The 20,841-nt window shown below is 36.0% G+C and overlaps 3 protein-coding genes across 3 annotated transcripts; 1 reads left to right on the forward strand and 2 right to left on the reverse strand.

Moving 5' to 3' along the window:
• Positions 1–255: 255 nt before the first annotated feature.
• eef2kmt (eukaryotic elongation factor 2 lysine methyltransferase) lies at positions 256–2,417 on the forward strand. The gene is made up of 8 exons (XM_052553053.1): positions 256–504; positions 727–789; positions 871–951; positions 1,046–1,147; positions 1,233–1,366; positions 1,625–1,872; positions 2,036–2,185; positions 2,275–2,417. The coding sequence occupies exons 1-8, from the start codon at positions 376–378 to the stop codon at positions 2,373–2,375; spliced, it is 1,008 nt and encodes a 335-aa protein (XP_052409013.1). The 5' UTR covers positions 256–375; the 3' UTR covers positions 2,376–2,417.
• LOC127953767 (chitobiosyldiphosphodolichol beta-mannosyltransferase) lies at positions 2,387–6,424 on the reverse strand. The gene is made up of 13 exons (XM_052553052.1): positions 6,120–6,424; positions 5,864–5,941; positions 5,675–5,778; positions 5,262–5,410; positions 5,089–5,178; positions 4,847–4,957; positions 4,565–4,686; positions 4,433–4,471; positions 3,836–3,895; positions 3,629–3,739; positions 3,413–3,527; positions 3,247–3,322; positions 2,387–2,746 (listed from the first exon to the last, which is right to left on the reverse strand). The coding sequence occupies exons 1-13, from the start codon at positions 6,391–6,393 to the stop codon at positions 2,609–2,611; spliced, it is 1,467 nt and encodes a 488-aa protein (XP_052409012.1). The 5' UTR covers positions 6,394–6,424; the 3' UTR covers positions 2,387–2,608.
• A 1,952-nt stretch (positions 6,425–8,376) lies between these two features.
• Positions 8,377–19,083, reverse strand: flr (fleer). The gene is made up of 19 exons (XM_052549843.1): positions 18,875–19,083; positions 18,636–18,701; positions 18,176–18,385; positions 17,547–17,603; positions 17,050–17,185; positions 16,629–16,733; positions 16,416–16,544; positions 15,065–15,114; positions 12,613–12,765; positions 12,401–12,466; positions 12,053–12,106; positions 11,907–11,972; positions 11,695–11,771; positions 11,306–11,516; positions 10,516–10,587; positions 10,311–10,414; positions 9,622–9,700; positions 9,146–9,275; positions 8,377–8,868 (listed from the first exon to the last, which is right to left on the reverse strand). The coding sequence occupies exons 1-19, from the start codon at positions 18,926–18,928 to the stop codon at positions 8,732–8,734; spliced, it is 1,956 nt and encodes a 651-aa protein (XP_052405803.1). The 5' UTR covers positions 18,929–19,083; the 3' UTR covers positions 8,377–8,731.
• Positions 19,084–20,841: the final 1,758 nt, after the last annotated feature.

The raw sequence follows: 20,841 nt of genomic DNA on the forward strand, positions 1-20,841 counted from the left end.
CAGAAAAAAATATAACTAAGGCTAGTCTAAGCAGTTTATGCACCTAGCCACAGATCTCGGACATTTTCTAATATTTAGACATGATGTACGTTTTTTTCTTTGTCTTTTTTCTTTCTTAAGTTAAATATGTATTTTTGTAAAGTACTTTTAGGATACAGTACATTGTTGTGATTCTTGTGGGCGGGTCTTGTAGTTTATAAGCCACGGCATTATGATTTGACGCTGATGCACAACCATCCCTGCAGGTGGCGCTGCAACCACAACATACGCGCACTCACACACACGAAGAAATTCACCCATGCAGTTCCGTAGGCTCTAGTAACAGCATCGAGCAAGCAGATTTATGTGATATTAAACCCTGCATGAATTCAAAATATGAACTGTACACATCCCATGACAGGTAAAGGAGCGGATGGAATGAGCCACAAAACAAGAAATGAAGTTATACACAGCTTTCAAGTCAACTTCTTCGCTATGAGTCTTTTAAATGCATTTCCATGGGATGTAAGTAGAACATTGCAAACTGCCCCAAAGCATTAACAAAATATTTCAGATTTGTAGATGATTTGTACAACTATTTATATAAGCTGTGAGCTGCGTTTCATTTTCTTTCTTTCTTTTTGTTATTTGGTTTTGTTTTTCATAAAAGTAAATTAACAGTTGTAATGCTTATGTGTTTTCTCTGTTTCATCTCTAACGGTAACGTTACATCAATGGTTTTTGCAGTCTTTAGACCGAGAAATTATGACTACAACAACTTCAGATATCATAATGGAGATTCTTCAGATGGTAAACAAACCATTATGAAAGTAAAATAATTAATGGATTTATATAAAATAAAAATAAAAATAATAATTCTCTTTTTGGCAGACATGTTTACATCCCATTTGCCTCAAGAATCCCCCTTCTTTGAAATACAGAAGACGCTTCCTAACAGAATTGATCAAAAGGGTTGGTTTCGTGTCTTTACAAACAAGCATGTTTTACATTTTGTCCCCACATATTTTGAGATACAGCACATTTTCATGAAGGCTGATTGTTGTAGCATGAGATGTTGGCTGCTGAACCTCTGGATGTACTGTATGAAGCGCTCGGAGAGGTCATGTGTGCACAGGAGGAGGATGTGTGCTACAAAACCTACTTATTGGTGAGTCTGATCACTTCAGCACTGGATCTTAAAGATATATATACCTCTTTACAAAACATTATATCAGAAAAGTGTCAAATCTCAGCCAACAGGAGATGCTGTTAGTCTAGCAGAGAACGTGGCGGTCATCTCCCAAGGAACCACAGGTCTGGTTACCTGGGAGGCTGCCCTGTATCTGTCTGAATGGGCTTTGGAGAATACACACCTCTTCAAAAACAAGTAAATCTGACACCTCTCAACTCCATGCCATTGTACCTGTGATTGTTGTTTATGTGGGATACAATTATTTAGAAATATTTAAGATGCACTATTTCTCTGTCAATTAATCAAGTAAACTAATTTGAATAAAAAAATCTAATAAATTAATGTAAGTTAAATAGATTAATCATTTATACATTCAATGTTTCTCATTCTATTTATCCATTTGCATGCAACTGTAAGTGTACACTGTTGATCTCCTCCGTGTTGTACATGCAGGACGGTGCTTGAGCTGGGTAGTGGAATTGGACTTACTGGCATTGTAGTGTGTCGGTCATCAAGCCTAACCAAGTACATCTTCAGCGACTGCCATCAAACTGTGCTTCAGAGGCTGAAGGAAAATATCTCAAACTGCTTAACTAACTGTGACAGCAACAGTGCGTCAGTGTGTGTGGAGGAGCTGGACTGGGAAAATGTGTCTGACGAGCAGCTGCAAAGAATACAGGCCGACACCATCATTGCCGCAGGTGACACGAAACCCAGGGATATTTGCAGGAACACACACACACACACTACAGTTTCATATGTGATTTATTTTCATTCATTGATTAAAAGGTCTCTGAATCTGATCACATGAAATTATGAGGTTTGAGAAGTTTTGTGTAACATTGATGTGTTTGTTTGAAACAGATGTGGTGTATGATCCTGATATAATTGCTGGTTTGGTGAGACTGCTGAGCAGGCTTCTGAACGGCAAAGTTCATGAAGAACATCCTGATGTTTACATTGCATCTACTGTACGCAACCCACAGACGTATGACTGCTTCAAGAAAGAATTAGGTAGGCTTCACATTATTAGTTCTATTCTGTTCTATGTCTTCTTAATTCCTGATTTCCCATAATGAATGAAATGTTTCTTTTGTTTACAGAAATGGCTGGACTGAGACACGTCGTCATGAAAGATTCTGTCGCTCATGTATTTCCATACAACCGAGCCTCCTCTATAGAGATGATCAAAATATATGTATGACAAAAACGATCTCTTTGTAATAAAGTATTTATTTACACAATATTTACATAGTGTGCTTTTTATTCTCATATTCAAGTCTTTCCCAATGGCTTTGCTGGAATGCTGAATGTCCCGTTGTGGGGACAGTTAGCTTAAAAATATGTACCCTGTGCAAATATACCTGACAGTAACTTTCCATTGAATGGGAGTCAAAGGATTTGAGAGAATGTTATATAAACCCATCACCTAGACAGTCAGTCGCAGTGCTCTTTAATAAGTGGCAGGACATTTTGGTCCCAGTTCTCATCCCAGCGCTGCTGCCCGCTTTCCCTCAGATTCTTCCTGAAGATGCCCAGTTTCCCCTGATCACTAGGGAAGTCTGAAAACAGAAGCTACAGAGATAACAGAACTATTAGGATTTATAGCAAGATCTTTAAAGGTGCAGTATGTAATACCGACAAGCTAGAGGTTGAAATCATTTACAACAAAACCTGCCAACTACTACTCAAAACTAGCCCAATCATGTTTTGAGGGGGATCCCCTGGTAAATATCGCATTTCGGTGGGGTAAAATAAATGTTTTTGGAGGATTTCCCTTGTAAAATTCACATTTAAGGGGCTAAATGTCATGTTATTGGGATTGTTTAAACCCGTGGAAAAATGGCGGACTTGGCAACCCTGGGTGAAATTGCTACTGCAGTCAAAATTTACGCTACCACTGGTAGCCAGATTGAGGATGCACATCAGGAAGTGACAATGGAAGGCAACGAGCGTAGGATTTTTAGTCGATTTATCTGCATTTTAATATGCCTCTATAGCACCTTTAACAAAAAATCTTGATTTTTTTTTTAATCTTGAGTCATACAGAACAGTTTTTAATTAACATATCTTACCTTTAATTGTTCAGACAGCTCTTTGAAGTCTTTGAAAATGAGCCCATTTTCCTCATGTTTCACCAGTTCATGCAAGCTAACAAGATACGCATAATGAGCAGATGATGAGCAGATGACACCTAACATAACCCACACCTAATATAAAAGACCAGTCCCACAATCTTACCACTGAAATTGTATGGCACAGACTGGTAGGCAACATCCAAACATATCAACCACTTTCATTGGAAGGTCAAGACCACTGGAGGATTTGTGCAAGCAAACCCCAAGATCAGCAGAACCTGTGCCAAAAAAAAAAAATCATACTCATTATCTTAATAAGTGTTTTAGGCCAAGACATTGGTCTATGACATTTATTATGCCATTAAAGAGATCCTCTCACCAAGTAAAACTGGATAATCCTCTGCTTCCAGCCATGGAGTGCAAATCTTGATATGTTGTAGTTCTTTAGAGTCAATCAGCTTCTTATAATACTCTTTCTGAGGACCTTTACCTTAATTGATATATTGCAGTGTTTGAAACACAAACATAGGCATTGGTTCACAGATGATTTTATGGACATTTATGTATATTAGACATTTTGGTGTACCTGTAATCACACAGACCAATGATGGAAGCTTGTGCCCTGCCTCAACAAACTTCTCATACTCTATTGGAGACAGAAGGAAATAAATCAAATGTTAGGGAATACATAGTCCAATAGGTTTCAAAACATAAATATGCAACTGTAAATTACAGAAAAGATTGTGATACACTACAGTTCGAAAGGTCGGTAAGATTTCATTAAAGGTTTTGTGATTAAAAATGTAGTAAAAACAGTGATATTGTGAAATATATTATTTCTATTGTAATATATTTTAAAAAGTCAATTACTCCAGCGATGGTAAAGGTGAATTTTAGCTGTCATTACTCCAGTCTTCAGTGTCACAAGATCCTTCAGAAATCATTCTGATATGATGATCTGTTGCCCAGGAAATATGTTTTTTTTTTTACATTGAAAACGTTGTTCATTGAAAAGGATTTTTTTGATGAATTGAAAGTTCTTGTTTTATGTATAATAAATATTGTACTTGTTTTTGTCTATTTTGGTCAGTTGAATGCATCTTTGCCAAATGTATTCATTTCTCAACATAAAAATCTTACTGACCCCAAACAATACAGTAGTATATATGTAGAGTTAAATAACCTTCAAGAGCTTGTAAAAGTATTGAGAAGTCTTCATCCTCTAAACATAAAAACATAAACAATGAAAAGTTAGGACATTTCAGTTAAAGGACTGACAGATAACATCCATATATTTAGTGTGGATGGCACAGACCAGTCCAGCTGGTGCTGCTGATGAGCAGAGCAGGACGTCCAGAAGAGCGCGTCACAGCACCTGTCTGAGTATTACGCTCTGTGAAGGCTGTCAGTTCCATGTACTCCTTAGTCACATCAGGACTAAGAGATTACAAAGAGGAATATGTGAAACATTTATAAAATGCTCAAGACTAAATAGCGAGAGGCTGTTACTGCTATTATCGTTTTAAAAAAACTTTAATACTACTATATGCATAACAGCCAGGAATGGGAACAAATGGTATTATGGGAAAATACTTACCTAGGTCTAAATGGTAAATAAGTACTGCCCATTCTGATAAACAGCTCATGTTGAAGTTTCAGAGGCGTTTCTCTAAATATCGGGGGTGGCTTGTCATATAATGTGGTTGCCCTAAAATTGGAAAATTGATTAACTGGCTTGTCTTAAAAGTAAACTGTTTTACTATTATTCTAATTATTCAAATACCTATTTAATAATGATAAAAAGTAAATCAAATATATTCTGATTCAGAATGGACATACTCAATATTCCAGTTTTTCTGAAGATCTTCTCTCATTGCGTTAGTCACACATAAATTATGATCCGAGAGACATCCAAAGAGCTTCTCGTACCTGCATACAACACAATGCACAGTTAAGACGGTTCCCAAATACGCCACTGTTCTACCAGGACACATTTCAAAAGCGTTACTTGCCATTTTGCCATTTTGACGATGAAATGATTCTGTCCATGAGTAAGTGCCATTATGGTGTATCCGTAGTTGTGCCAGTCTATGATGAACTGGGTTCCCCTGAAACGACTGGCCACCCACGTTACTGCTATAGCTGGAAGTCCAGGAGGATTCTACACAATACACACGTGACTTACAATTTCACTTTAAGACATGATTACACAGCAGTGAGTAGTGAACACACACAAACGGCCGGGGAGCAGTTGGGGGTTATGTGCCTTGCTCATGGGTCTCACCTCAGTTGAGTGCTGGATATTCACTCCCCCAAACCTACAATCCCTGCCGGACCTGAGACTCGAACCCGTGACTTTACAAGTCTGACTCTCTATCTAAGTATGAAACGACTTCATGCTTTTCTTAATACAAGAGACAGATACCTGCATAAGAATATAGCCTTGGTCCTCAATCTTCATCAACACAAAGAACAGCTGGAAAGTCTGGAATACCACCTTTGAAGCATACCTGAAAATTTTGGGGCCAACTGAAAGGCAAAATTCTTTATATCAGAATGAATGTGATTGGATTTTGTTCTTTTATGTTTTATTTTCTGTGTTAGTTTATATTACCTGTGAGCCCCTTTAGTTCTGAAATGGGAAGTATGTCTATCCTGTCATCCTCAAGAATGTCTTGATGAGGTTTAGTACCTGTGCGAGCAACATCCCAGTGTTAGAGGTATAACAACTTGCCCTGTGACCTGTCTATGTAATGCACATTTAAGTGTTTATTAGCATGCCTTGCATTCAGTCATGGGGGGACATTTGACATCATGCATAAAAGCAAAAAATGGTGCAATGTAAAGAGCATGCGTTAAAATGTATATACCAAGGAAGCCAATTATGGTGACATTGTATCCGTGTCTGCTGAGAGAGAGCGCATGATACTGCATGCGAGGACTGCGCCCTATATCTCCCAGCACCAACACACAAACGTTCAGATGTGCAAGTTCATCTCGCCCCTTTAATCCACTGGCTAGTACAAAAATAAGCACCACTACAGCGACTGGTAGAAGAGCCCACGACAAGCTTAACCCCGATAAAAGTCCTAAAAGAACCAACGAAACTGTCACTACAGCTACTGCCGCATTGGCATCCGCCATTCTGCTTTCCTGCTTATGACGTGGCTGAATGTAGGGCAGGAAATTTAAAGAGACACGAACCTATGACCAATACATAATATTCTCCAAGAGCATGTTACTTTGTACATTTTAAATAAGTTTGATTTAAACAATGTCTTAAGTTATACAGTTACCATTAATACATACATTAAACATCGAATCCGAGTAATTCCATTCAGAACCATTCAATTCCAAATAGCCTAAAGCTAATTATTATTATTATTATATCATTATAGTCTATGATAAATAATAATAATAGAAAGAAAGAAAGAAAGAAACCTTGAATTTAAACTGTCATAGGAATGAGGAGAAATCCCACTCAAAACATATGCTGGGATATTTTCCAGCAAAAGCAATAATATTCAAACTATGTGGTAGCTAGGCTATCTCAGGCAGCAGGGTTGCCCTAAGCGCTGCAATCACGCCATCCGCGCTGAAAGATTCGCTGCGCGTCTAGTGATGCGTGCTAGTGATGGTCACTTCGAAAACCTTTCCAAATCATTAAAAAAGGATTCTTGAAAATTATTCAAATTCTTGTTCTACATCTCCCCCACTACAACTGTGGTCATTTTTATGTTGCTTCACCGTTTCATTCTTAATAATTCTAAATTCTAAAATCACCACCAATACTATTTACTACCTCACTCTGCAGACATTTAAAAAACCATTAAACACACACAAAAAAAAAGTTTCATTATTTAATAACTGAGTGCCAAACTCATGAGTAATCCTATTTAACTCACCATATAGACATCATTAAAAAATGTTTTACATCTTATCCAAGTACCACTGTGGTACTTTTTATGTTGCTTTACTATTTCATTCTTTAATAATTGATTGTCTTTTCTTTTCTTTATGAATTTTTTTTAACTATGTATACCAACACACGTGTCTCAGGCCAAAACATGCATAAAACATTTTACAAACCCATTGCAAATATTGAACGTTTAATAAATTAAATACAATTATACAATACAATACCATAAGACGTGCCTGTATGTGTTTTTTAAATAGCCTATTATGTATCGATTAATTGACTGTGGTTCAGTTTGATACGCGCTCCGTTTTTCTTAATTATTTGGAAAGGTTTAAAGTAGTTAAGGCGGCAGATATGAGTCACGTGACTGGTTTGCTATGACAAACAGCTTCGCCTTCCTTAAAATAAGGGGGAAAAGCTATACTGACAGACCACTAGTTCATCAACTCTTTTCCGTTTATTTTGCATTCTCAAAGCTCTTAAAATGTGGTTCCCTTTGTTATTCTTGTTATGAAGGATAACTTTTCTAATTATTAAAAAGTTGTCTTAAAGGGTGTTTAAAGATGAGTGGGGAAAAAAGGAAAACAAATAATATTTATATTATTTTATTTTGACTTCTCTTTGAAGGGCTAAATGGGCTACTTAATTTGGGGGCTTAAACCCCAACCCATTCAGATTGTCCGAGTCTGTCTGCGCGCAGCTGCTGTTTCTATGTTAAAGAGACTGAACAAGAACCTTTCTACTGCTGTCAGCACTCTTCAGGAGACAGACCCCAAATACTTCAAGTTTGTTTCTTTAGAAATTCAGAATTACTTGCTTACCAATGGATCCTCTGCAGTGAATGGGTGCCGCCACAATAAGTCCAAACAGCTGATAAAAACATCACAATAATCACAAGTAATCCACACCTTTCCAGTCCATCAATTAACATATTGTGAACAAAACAACTGTGTGTTTGTAATAAATTAATCAAGACGCTTTTAACTTCAAAAAGTAATCTCATTAAAATCAGGTGAGACCTTTCAGAGCAGGACATAACGAAGAGACCCCTAATTTAAGGGCCATGCATCATGAGATAATGGTTAAATAACTCAATTAATTAATACCTTATATTAAAAAAAAACATACAGTATTATGATACATTTCTTATTCTGAGGAAAAATGATCAAACTGAACAATTTTAATAATAATGAATGGAGCATAAAAGGTTAAATATAGCCATTTTTTATTATTTTAATGCATACAGAGGTTAGTTTAAATTAACAAAATGCCCTTTGTTGCTGACTATTTTCTCTTAGTTTAAGTTTTCAGGTTTGAGGCAGTGGACCCCTGTGTGTTCATTATTATAGAGAAAGCATGCTTAAAAATGCATGTTTGAATTCAGTCCAGAAACAGCATGATATCTCCAAAGCTGTTTACAAAGTAGCCACGTTGAGATGTCTTTTATTAGTTAGACCTCCATCCATCCATGAAATCAGTGTAAAACACCAGTCAGAAGACTGTGGTCTGTGGTGAATATTTGCCCAATATCTTGTTCTGATACAGCTATATGAAGTTGAATGATTACTCATTCCACCCTGTGACTTCATAGAAGAGGGCTTTTATCATGCGTGATTCATACGTGACCGTGTTCTTGCCAATGTGCATGCGGTCCTCCTCCAGAGGCTGCTCTATGATGGCAGGCACATCTTTTCCATACACTAGAGGGGAGGGTAAAAAAAAATAATAATTAGTCCCATGAAGAATCTCGGGATTGAAAATTAATTAGTGTCTCAGCTTTCAAAAACCAGCATTTCATCCCCAATGAATTAAACAATCGAAACAACAGTGAACTAGCAATCACTGGAATAGATTTTGATACATTGCGAATTACTGGAGGATTAAAGCTACGCGTTAACACAGTCCTGCTACATATGAAACAGGATACAGTGCCTGTTTTCAGCCGTTTCAAACCATTTTTTTGGAGGATGTACTTACATTCACAGTGCTCTAGGAACTGAATGCACTCTTGCACCACTGAATCCCTGAGCATGATCATGTGCTTGGCCATGTTTTCCAGCAGTGACAGAAAACATCTCTTAGCATAGAACCACGTGTCTGTTCCAAGCTGAAAACATAGGATGGCAGTGTCATGTCAAACACAATGACTACATAATATCACATGAACATCATTTCAGTAAAAGAAGTAAACATCGGACTAAAAGGAAGTGCTGTGCATCTGCTACAGCATCATAAGATCAAGAATGCGGAGGTCCTTGAGTAACATTATTTATGCAGCTGGAAACAGCAAGGACCTCTTCAGTGGATATTTGTGTGTACACAAAAATACATGTTGATAACTGTATCAGAGCAGGACTAAGAAAAATACAGCAAGTAAGGAATATGGAAGTCTATGTGTTGTCTAAACTTAACTAAAGATGGTTATTAAAAACAGTAAATTTAATATTGATTACCTTTTTGTTGTAAGGCTCAAGGCTTTTTATGACACGAGAAATGCCAAAGTCATAGTTCCCTTTAGCACAATACAAAGTCCTGGAAGAAATTATGCATTGTAAGTATTACAAGTAATTCACATTGAGAATAGATGTCTTTAAATATAAAGGTTTTCTTTTGAAATACATATTGTTCATAAGTTTAGGGCCAGTAAGAGTTTCAAAAAGTGTTATGAAAGAAAAAAATATATCCTTTTTTTTTTCAATGTTTTTTTAAAATGCTGCTTAATATTTTTGTGTAAACCATGATTTTTGATAAAAAATAAAAAATAAAAATCATTCTGATACCAAACTTTTGAATGGCAGTGCAATATACACAGACTGCTTTTACAGCGTCATCTTATATTATGATATTTCAGGTTATACTTATATACTTGTATCTGTATGAACTGTATAAGATAAATGCTCATAGAGGATGTTCTTAAAAAAATTATTTGACATCCATGTTACAAGTTACACGTACTTACTGCTATAATAACAATAAGTTATGCATAATTACATGCAAGTAACTCTAAGCCAAACCCTAATCCTAACCCTACCCATATAGTAAGTACATGTAGTTAATTAATATTACTCAGTACTTAAATTTATAATTACGCTGTTACAAGGACACTTAAAAATAAAATGTAACCTAAATATATTGTACATACCCTATTACAAGGTTGACAATACACAGATGAAAGATTTTTTTGTCCGGATCATCATACGAGATTTGCTCCTCTTCTTTCTCTATCTTCCTCATCAGTTCCTCTGCCTGTACACACACAGACGCAGACCCGAAGGGAAAGAAAAATATGATGAAACAAAGCTGCTCCAGTGCTATCAATTGTAATTAAATAGGATTCAAATTTTTACCTCTTCATTTTGGCTGGTCATGATGTATGACACACACAGGTTAGCAAGGACAATCGCACTGACGTTAAGGATCTACAGGACAAAATGTGACTGTTAATTCATTGTGAGGATGCGAATAACAGTAGACACACTTTGAAATCAAACATCATGCCGCAAACTCCATGCAGTCACACAGTGAGACTCCAAGAGTCCGAGATCATTTTACCGAGGGTTTTGTTTTGCAGGGACACTCTTGAATGTTACACTGTTCCAGCTAGCAAGCAGAGGAGCAATGGGAAGAGGAAGATGTTTTCATTTGAAAGGTTTAGATTTGTTATAGGATTGTCTGCCAAGGACGGACAAGTGTCATCCACCATCACAGAAGACAAATAAAATACTATTTATACCTACATTTATCTGTTTACACTATAAAATATATAAAAAATGTATAGTATATAAAATATTAACAAACATATTAACTGTAATTTTGCATGCACAAGTTATTTTATTTTCTAATATCCATGAATAAAAAAAAAACGAGTTCTTATTTTACAGTTTTTTTTTCACATCTGGATCCCACTGTTTATGCAAAATACCATATTACTGGTTAACTGATTTAGGTTATTGTTATCTACTGTATTAAAAAAAAGACCATTAGTAACTTTAATTCGTCATCTGTATTTCATAAGCTATCATTCTTATTTTTTTATTTAAAGGTGGACTTGGCTTTTATGGAAAGCATTAGTCTTTAAAGGGACTCAAAATATATTAAAAGTGACCAGAAAAGCACATTTATTAACACTGAACTTACATTCTCATAATGCTTCTTAACGATGGGCTCATAGAAGCCTATGGCTTCTTTATATTTGTTGTCTTGCATGAAGAGCACATGAGCAACATTAAGTTTCCAAGTGTCGTGCTCATTACAGAACTCCAGTGACTTATGGAAGATCTTTTCCACCATGCTGTAGTTCTCACGGTTCCAGTAGACTCTGGCCTGTGCCATTAGTACAGGGATGTACCTTAAGAAAAAAAAAAACACACTTAAGTATTTGTATATGGTGAACATTTTACATATTTACACAAAAGGACAAAAATTTAAGGACAAATCTTTAGTAATCACCTTTTTTGTAAATCACTTCATACAAAGCATCTGCTAAATGCATAAATGCAATCAATGGAAATGAATCTTACATTTACCTCTCAAGAACCTCGTCATAGTCTTGGACATATTTTTTTAGAGATTCATCATCCCGATTGTGCCTTGCTTCCTGCACCTTTGAGGAAAGGGATTTTAGCGTTTTTAAATGAATTAGCCATTCTAGTGTCAGACATACTGATATCATAATGGTGTTTTTAGGGAGTAGCATAAATGCTGTGAGTTGCTGAAAGGCAAAATGCCAAGCTGTAACCTGTTTCGTAACCTTGCGCAGCTGCTCAATCAGTTTTCCAGCAATTTCATCAAATTTTCGGAAAGCCTACGTTAGAGGAAAAGTCAATTTAATAAAAAAACAAATGCTCACTAGATACTTGCCAAGAGTCTGAAAAGATGACTTACTTCCTCAGGTGCTGTCTGACATGTGATCATGGCATCCAGGAACTCATAGAGGTACTATAAACAGGAGAACAAAACTTTAGCCCTACCGTCTCCATGCGAGTTCGGACTGATGTGCCAATATGCATGAGGCAACTCTGCAATTATCACCTGGTTTGTTATTATTTGCAAATGCCTTATGGCCAGAGGAATCAATCAATGTGGATGTTATTATTGGAACGACTATCTGGGCAAATGAAAGTGGAGACTTGTATATACATGTTTTCATTTTCATAAAACTAGCAATGCAAATACTACAAGGCTACGAGGGAAATAAACCATGAAATTGCTACAGAATCAATAGTGCCTTACCGGTGTGAGGAACTTGTAAGTGAGATGAGCATTTTCAGCCAAGACATCTGCAGCAAGGTCAAAGTACTGTAGACAACAAAAGCAAAGAAACCTCATACAACCCTTAAAGAAGCTTCTTTAGAGTTTCTATGAAAGCTTAAGTACATAATTAATATACCCCTACCAAACAGTTTCCTGAATGCTAGGAAGTGTTAGCAATGAAGCAGACTAACCTCATGTTTACAATAAAGCAATAGTAAGTTGCCAAAAGTGACAGGAGGAAAGGGGTTTTGCTGAAGGAGAAAAGCAAGTTTCTCAAAACCCTCTGTGGGCTTGGTGTCCATGTTCATTAGGGCCTGGTTGTGAAGAGTGACTGGATCTAGCTCCTAAATGTAAAAAAAAAAAAAAAAAGGGAAAAAAAGAAAGGAAAATCATCAATTCCTTGGTTGATGACTTTAAACACTCACAGTATGAGCCAACTTTCAAATTTAAAAGCTTATCTTACACAGAAACAGACTAATGGAGCTAATTAACAAATTATTCAAAATGTACTATATAAACTATCAAAGGTCTAGACTAGAGTACATGGCAAATAATCACTGACATTACAGTCGTTCCACTAGGGGGCAGCAGATAGCTACGTTCGCTTGTCCATTTTGCAGAACAGACCCTGTGACCCTGGACCACAAAACCTTAAGTGTCTTAAGTGTCTATTTTTCGAATTATAAGGATTGGACAGTATTTGTCTGAGATACAACTATTTGAAAATCTGGAATCTGAGGATGCAAAATAAATCAAAATATTGAGAAAACCGCCTTTAAAGTTGTCCAAATGCATATTACTAATCAAAAATTAAGTTTTGATACATTTAAAAGAATAAAAGAAAAATCGATCATTTTGACCCATTCAATGTATGTAAAACCAGCAACTTAAGACTTAAGTTTTGTGGTCCAGGGTAACACAAATTCCAGGTATGCATAAACTAAAGACTTCAGCATGAAGGGTTAGCCTGTCTAACATACTGTATACTAACATTAAAACTGCACTGTATAATTGCTAGATTTCAGATAAATAAGCACATTTTGTCTATACATAGGCCCTCTTTTCGGGAAATGACATAACCCAGTAAATGCATCTTTGCGCAGTCCCCTGAATTCTTATTAAAACCTGGTACATTCCTTGTACCAGTCCTAGCTGCAGATTCAGTGTTTAAAAATACCTGTCCTGCGGGAAGAAACAGTGTATTTATGCGTGCTTATATAAGATGGATCATTGTTTGGACTCATTAACATCGAGATGGCAGTTCAAACTAGCACAGAAACATGTCCCTGCAGCCCACCATCATTCCAGCCGGCAGGTGTGGGCTTACCAGCTCCACCAATACAAACCCCAGCAGAACCGGAATCTCAGAAACTGCTAATTCCCAGTGCATAATTACAGCCAATCTGGTAAGGATTTGAGAAAATTAAACTTGAATTGTACGATTAAAAGGCAGTGCCAATGACTAGGTTATTTTCTTTCTTCTGAAATAGATGGCACATGGTCTGTCAATTTAGCATAAAAGTTCCTCAAGCGTGCATGTGAACTGGCATGCCTATGACACTGATTCACAAGAAGCTATCCTGCAAGAGTGAGCACGCTCAGATCAAACAGCATAACTAATGAGGAAAATATTCTCTTGACAGGCATCTGATCTTATCTGACAGCCTTTGTTTGCTGCATTGCAACAGAAATGAGAAAACAGAACTCGGAAAATGTTTTACAGCAAAATCACCTGGAAATGTACTAAAATAAAATAGTGATGAGATATAAACACATAACCAGGTGTTTTCTGTGATTAAATTATAATCGGACTCCACTTGAATACATTAAAAGCCAAATGCAAATGCACCTAATATAAGACTGCGATCGGATCTCTGAAAATACTTTCGAAGCTAGTTAGAGATGGTTTCTGTTCTCCTTTCATTGAGTATAAATGTGACAAGGTGTACATGCTAATGCATTTTGATTAAGCAATATGTAATTATTGCACTGATTAAGTGCTATATAATGAGGTTGAGCAACAGATAAAAATGATCTGTCACTTTGATGGACTAGGTTGTACATTTTCTATCGTGCTCTATTTATATCAGTGTTTAAAGAGCTTTTGCAGCTTCTTCTCTTTTTATTCTGCTTGCACAATGAGAATAAGTCAAACAGACACTGAGGTCTTGCAATCTGCTCGCCAATTTAATGATTAATATCCAATGTATTATTTCACTGAACTACACTTACAGTCTCACATTTCTTTCCCCAACTCCTCAGTCTCGTCTCCCTCCTGGTGTGTTTTTGCGGGGGCATTTTAAAACCTAATTTCTCCTCCTTTTTTCTTCATATCTAATCATTAGCATCCTTTACACAATATACCATACATATATATATTTTTCGTCTGTTTTATCCATATATAATGAATTTATAATGGAATGATCCATTATTGTATAAAAAATTCTGTGGTTGGCAGAAAATGTATGGTTAAAGCAATCTATAATGTAATACATGAGTGCCATTCCATTTCGAATGGATAAGAGAGATACATTTAAATGCAATCCTGCTAAACAATATTCAGATGCTATCCAGATACAAAATTAATGTGAATGCCAAGTGTCAAGGGGAAAAGTGTTACCACAGAGGTCACATTTTTAGTACCTCTTCTGATCTGGGGGGCATATCAGTAAGTGCTTCCTGTGCGGCAGCATCTGCAACAGAAAAGTCTAGATATATTAGGCCATAATCATTGAATCACATTAATTGAAGTTCAATAGTAGCCATTCTGTAGGCAGTCAAAACAGAGCAGTGCATCACCCCAGGCTAAATTATGCAGAAAGCCACTGAGCAAAACATAGTCTGTGCTGTAGACTTCATGCTTAAAGGGGCAATTTGTAAGATATTTGCAGTAAAATATCCAAAAACCACTAGGCTAGTGTTATATATTTTGTCCAGCTGATTACTAACAATATCTCTAATGTTTTCAACTACTTGTAAATCATTAGAAAATTCCCATTTTAAACAGTGACACGGGGCAGTGCAGTCGCCTGTCAATGACGTTAGTTACCCTTTGTTACCGCCTTAACTGACGTAGAAACCACATGACAACACTGTCGTGGACAAATGCGGAGTAGTGTCTAGAGTCCGGCAAACCACGATCTTGCTTCAAGCTGTTCCTTATTTACATCTTCTTGCACGTTTTATTGTGGATTGTGTTACTTAATTATGGAACATAATTACAGTTTACCATCTGCCGCTGGTTCTGTCAACAAGGACAGCTCCCGTAAACGTAAACGTATGGGCCAACCAAACGAACCAAGAAGAGTTTGGGACAAGAGGCGAGAAAGAGCGAGGATCAATATCGGGAGTTGCATTTTCTAGATGGAAAGAGCTTTGTGACAAACTTTAACTAGAAAAAGATGCAGATCTCACTTGTGTTTTACTCGACAGGTAAGTTGTTTTAATTCGTATCTTTACAGAAAACGTATGCTATTATAACAATCAACAAGATTAGTATTATAAGGCATACACACGATCTCTCTAGACCCACGCGTCTGATCCATAGTCTGATTGCGTCTTTGCATTGACTTTGTATATAATCTACTCGCGCAAATCATTGAACTCGCTTTTGCTATGTATTTCCAATTATTGTGTTTGAATGTACATGAGTGTATATATTTGTTGAACAAGTGTTCATCATTTTTATATCGTCTGATTGATGGCCGTCAGCGGTTGGGTAGAAGACAACAAATCCCATCATCCCACGCTCCTTCTTAACTTCATCAAACCACGTGATTGTTGTTGTTTTGGTAGTGCGCCCTCTAGTGGCAGGTCCTACAACCTCTACCTTTAATTCTTAATGTAAAGCCACTAGGAATCCTGGAAGGCCACAGATCTGCTAATGGATTTGCAGTTTATAAAACGCTATGAATAAATAGAGTTCACATCAAAAAGCGCGTGATAGGAAGGCGCCTACATGTAACATCAGGCCTGGTGGTTGATCTATACTTACAGTTCTTCAGCTGGTATTCAATAGCTGCTTTCAGATTAAAGGCTTCAATCAAAGCAGTTTCGTGCAGGACGAGGGTGTTGCCGACACTTCTTACATCAATGCCTTCTGTTGTCATTCCAATACTGAGCTCTATAAACATAAGAGTCACTCATTGAAAATCACTCTATAGCACAGCAAATCTTACAACACCTAAAGGATTTCTGACACAAATACCTGGATGCTCTCTGATTCCACGTTCAATAATTTCTGCAATATATTTGAGTGCTGAAGCGTACTGCTTTAAACTGTAGTAACAAAGTGCTATATTGTAGGCCAGATCTGTAAAAAAAAACAACAACAACAAAAAAAAACAATCAGAGTCCAGCACAGCTAGTTTTAGAAAACATTGCAGTGTGTCAAAAGGTCTCCATACCACATTCATTTCCATAAAAAAAGGGAAAAAAATCTAAATTACTACCCTTATGCAGTGTGGTCAGCCAGTCAATGTTATGTTTGTAACTCTTGGCAGAACAGTTACTGGGAGACACCAGTGTGTGTGTCTGTCTGTTTTGTCTATTAAGCTTCTGCATGTAGACACCACAAACACACAGAGTTATAATTCAATGGAACCAGCGCTAAAGAAACTCTTCCTCACCTGGCTGGTAGCCCAGTACATTCATGGAGGACGTAAACTTTTTGCAAGCCTCTTCATACTCGCCCTCCTTATAAAGCAAACACCCCAGATCTACATCATAGTCTGGATCGTCCTGAGGCAACTGCTCAACCAGAGTCTGGAAGCAAAACCAAATATTTCAACAAAATAAACAGTCGCTCATGCCACATTCAGTGGTCAGATGGTGATTCATTTTCCACATGTGCCATTGCTGAGTTCTTTTTACATCTTTTCATTTATTTGCCCTCATGTCAAAACTAGTGCAACTTCCATTTATAAATAAAAATAAATAAGATTGCACAAATATAGATATATTTATTTTTATTTTTAATATATTGTACACTGAATCACTACATTCTTTAACAATTTTACAAATGTGTTCCATAGAATAATTAAAGTCATAGATTTTAGAATGACATTTAGAATTAGGTTTAGAATGAAATAAGAGTGAATAAATTACATGAGAAAGAAAATGTTACCTTTGCACCTGAAAAATCTTCCTCTCCATATGTGATGGCAGCTTGCAGTTTAATCATCTGTTTAGAAATGGTATGAATAATAATATAGTTTTTAAATAAGCATCAATAAAATAAAAGGAATGCAATTTGACATGCCAGCAATAACCATTTTTTAAACTGATGAACACTACCATTTAAAAGTTGGAGGCTTTTAATGTTTTTGAAAGAAGTTCTTCATGCTGCTTACTAAGGCTGCATTTATTTGTTTAAAAATACAGTAAAATTCATATTATGAAATGTAATTAAAAAGTACAACATATGCTATTTTAATCCATTGTAAAATGTAATTTATTATTGTTATGACAAAGCTGAACTTCCAGAAGCTTCCGGTAATCAAAGGTAACTAAGCTCGTCAAAGAACAAAATTACCATCCAATCACAATCAAATAATATTAGATATCATGAAATAAAATGTCTCATATTGTGGTCATACAGTACATCACGCCAAACCCAATCCCCCGTCCCGTCCCGTATTGAACCATGATAAATCTGGTAATCCTATATATAAACCTGCAAACAGTTTTAAGGATGGTACATTTTCTCAATTCACACATTTTTTCCAGATGTGACCAAAGGTGATGTGTATTCACCTTAGTATGACTAGTTGTGGTGTCCAAGAGAAAAGTGGCTTTCATGGCCTCTGGGAAGGCACATGCTCCATACAGAGACTGAGCATAGTAAAGTTTGTAGTCCTCGACCTCTGGGTGAAGCTGTGTTAGCTGTTCATAACATTCTGCGGCATTAGTGAAGTCCTGCATGTGATAGTAGCAGTAGCCCAGCAGAGACAGAGCAGCCCTGGACTGGACACACACACACAGACAGTCAGTCATACAGAAATCATACGTCTTATAAAAGAGAGATTTTATAAATACACTCATATTGTGTGTGTGTATATATATATATATAGTAATTTTATATTTGAAATGGATTATTTTCCTAAACAACAGAGAACACAGTTTAAAGCAATGACTAAATGTAAATGTAAAGCACAGGACGTCCACTGACTGATTCAGTGTAAAGGATGTGTTCAGTATGACTGCTGTAACTTACTTTAGTGTGTTTCTGGTGCTCTTTGCTCAGAATATGAATTGCGTCTCCATATCGCCCCTCTTTGATCTTATAAAGAAATAAATACGTTTATAATGAAAGTCAACCATTTCGATAAAAATTAAATTGTTAAAAAGCTGTTTTTGCTAAACGTTTTGCTAAAAGTGAATACAAGCAAACAGCATACAGCAGGGATAACTCAGCTAACGTTAGCCCGTTAGCTTGTGCAGCTAATAACTCACCATTTTGTACACGGTGGCCGTGTATTCGCCGTCTTTAATAGTTGTTAGCGGCATTGTCGAAAAAAAACGCTACGTGTAGCTTTACCCCATATACAAAAAACTTCAAATTAAGAAAGCTGAAGATGCAACCCTTCTGTGTTTTCAGAGACGCAGCCTTCCTGTATCTTAGCAACCGTCCCAGAAACGGATGTGACATAATCATTACAGCGTTACTCTCCAGCGTGCTCTGGTCTCTGCAGACACTTAAAGAGAACTCATATCTGGGTCATTCCTGGTAACATTTTGGCTTCATAAATGCTGGGAAAAAAAGTAACATGATTTTTTTTTTCTTTTTTTTTGCATTCTACCTAAATAGTGATATGTTTAACTATTAGGAATGGATATTGGTCAAGCTCGGGGACTCAAAAAATATTGATTATGGGTAGATTGTTCAGACACTGGCCATGAGCATATTCCACCCTGTTAGGGACATGTAGATAGTTACCACAACATGTTAATAATGTAAATGTTACACAATAATAAGCTTTTCTTGGATAGTATGTCCCTTATGCCATCTTATTATTATTTTCTTATTTGAAAAACAATAACAAATCAATTATTGCTGAATAAAATATGTCTTAATTATTAAGAACAGGTACTTTTTGTGCCAATTTTTGCCAATAGGGTTCTAAATAATAATAAAAATTGCTAAAAAAAAATTATATATGTGCTTCTCACCTCACAAAATAAGACAAAAGTATGCCAAACAATTACCGTTGCTATGAAATTATTATTTAAAATGACTTGTCTAACAGGGTAGAAAGGAGCATAACAGGATGGATCACCAGTGTTAAAAGGTTCGTTAATGGTGGACACGCTTTCCATCATTATCCTGCATGGTTTCCGATCTGTAATGTGTGGACCTGCACCTATATTGTTTCAAAGTGATACCAAAAAAAAAATAATAATCCAGATTTTCTTTGGGGGAGGGACACAATCAATCATGGTGGCAAAACGATTATCTGTTCAGATGACTATACAGTATATACACACATATATAGAAATTTATTTGCTATATACATTAAATACTATTTATTCTATTAGAATTTCCACGCTGTTAGTTGCACATCCCACCCTGTTTTTGAGCTTTATTAGCCATAGCTCATTAAGTGATCAACATTTAGCTATTTAACCTTCTACAGATTAACAGAACTTTCATAACTATGTCAGATTTGTTTTTACATTTTTTTGATAGGACAAACATTCTCCATAATATAGCCTAACCGGGTGGAACTTTAAGAATGGGACAAGCAGGATAACATTTCAATAACTGAAAAAAAAAAAGTTAGGAGTGAGAGTTGAAGCTTATCTCAGTTTGTACAGATGAATTCCAGAGGGAAAAATAAATTATGTCACTTATACAAAATGGTCTCAATTAAATTGCAGTCGGTTTTAGAGTAATAGAAAGTATGTACTAACAAGGTGGAAAATGAATTCAGGGACACGGTTATTGAAGAAAATTGTAAAAAAACAAACAAAAAAAACTATATTTTCAAATGATTTATATGTATGATTTGAGGCAGTTTAGCCTAGTCTATAACATAATTAAAACAAATTTTGAGTTTTTTAAAATCATTTTATGGTTTATATTTCTTGTGGAAGTTGATCACTTTGCACTGAGGACATAATAAAATTGAATGCATATATCAATGAAAAGGTGTGTCAAATACAAAATAGTATTTATAATTTCTATTATCCCTTTTGTAGTGATAAAGAAGACCTAAATATACAATTTAAGCCATATCTTATAAATATGTGACTCATTTTAGAGAAAATATGATTAAATAAATCATTGGGACATAAAAGTCACTGTATAACAGGAATAACCCATCTGCTTAAAAGATTCTGTAGCGTATTTTTAGTACATAAGATACAGCATTGGCATATATATTGTCAATTTCTGTGTCACTTTCTTCATATATATATAT

This window comes from Carassius gibelio, chromosome B3 (assembly GCF_023724105.1).
Source record: "Carassius gibelio isolate Cgi1373 ecotype wild population from Czech Republic chromosome B3, carGib1.2-hapl.c, whole genome shotgun sequence".
NCBI classification, from domain to species: domain Eukaryota; kingdom Metazoa; phylum Chordata; class Actinopteri; order Cypriniformes; family Cyprinidae; genus Carassius; species Carassius gibelio.

Bases quoted from the DNA above. Each gene is read 5' to 3' on its own strand.
- eef2kmt (XM_052553053.1), top strand. From the start codon at position 376: ATGAACTGTACACATCCCATGACAGGTAAAGGAGCGGATGGAATGAGC. The intron at 505-726 runs GTAAGTAGAACA...TGGTTTTTGCAG, and splicing joins TAAATGCATTTCCATGGGAT to TCTTTAGACCGAGAAATTAT. The intron at 952-1,045 runs GTTGGTTTCGTG...TGATTGTTGTAG, and splicing joins TAACAGAATTGATCAAAAGG to CATGAGATGTTGGCTGCTGA.
- LOC127953767 (XM_052553052.1), bottom strand. From the start codon at position 6,393: ATGGCGGATGCCAATGCGGCAGTAGCTGTAGTGACAGTTTCGTTGGTT. The intron at 4,687-4,846 runs GTAAGTATTTTC...GTAATCTCTTAG, and splicing joins TATTTACCATTTAGACCTAG to TCCTGATGTGACTAAGGAGT. The intron at 3,740-3,835 runs GTACACCAAAAT...ATATCAATTAAG, and splicing joins ATTGGTCTGTGTGATTACAG to GTAAAGGTCCTCAGAAAGAG.
- flr (XM_052549843.1), bottom strand. From the start codon at position 18,928: ATGCCGCTAACAACTATTAAAGACGGCGAATACACGGCCACCGTGTAC. The intron at 15,115-16,415 runs GTAAGTATAGAT...TTTCTGTTGCAG, and splicing joins TGAATACCAGCTGAAGAACT to ATGCTGCCGCACAGGAAGCA. The intron at 9,701-10,310 runs GTATGTACAATA...AATTTCTTCCAG, and splicing joins ATTGTCAACCTTGTAATAGG to GACTTTGTATTGTGCTAAAG.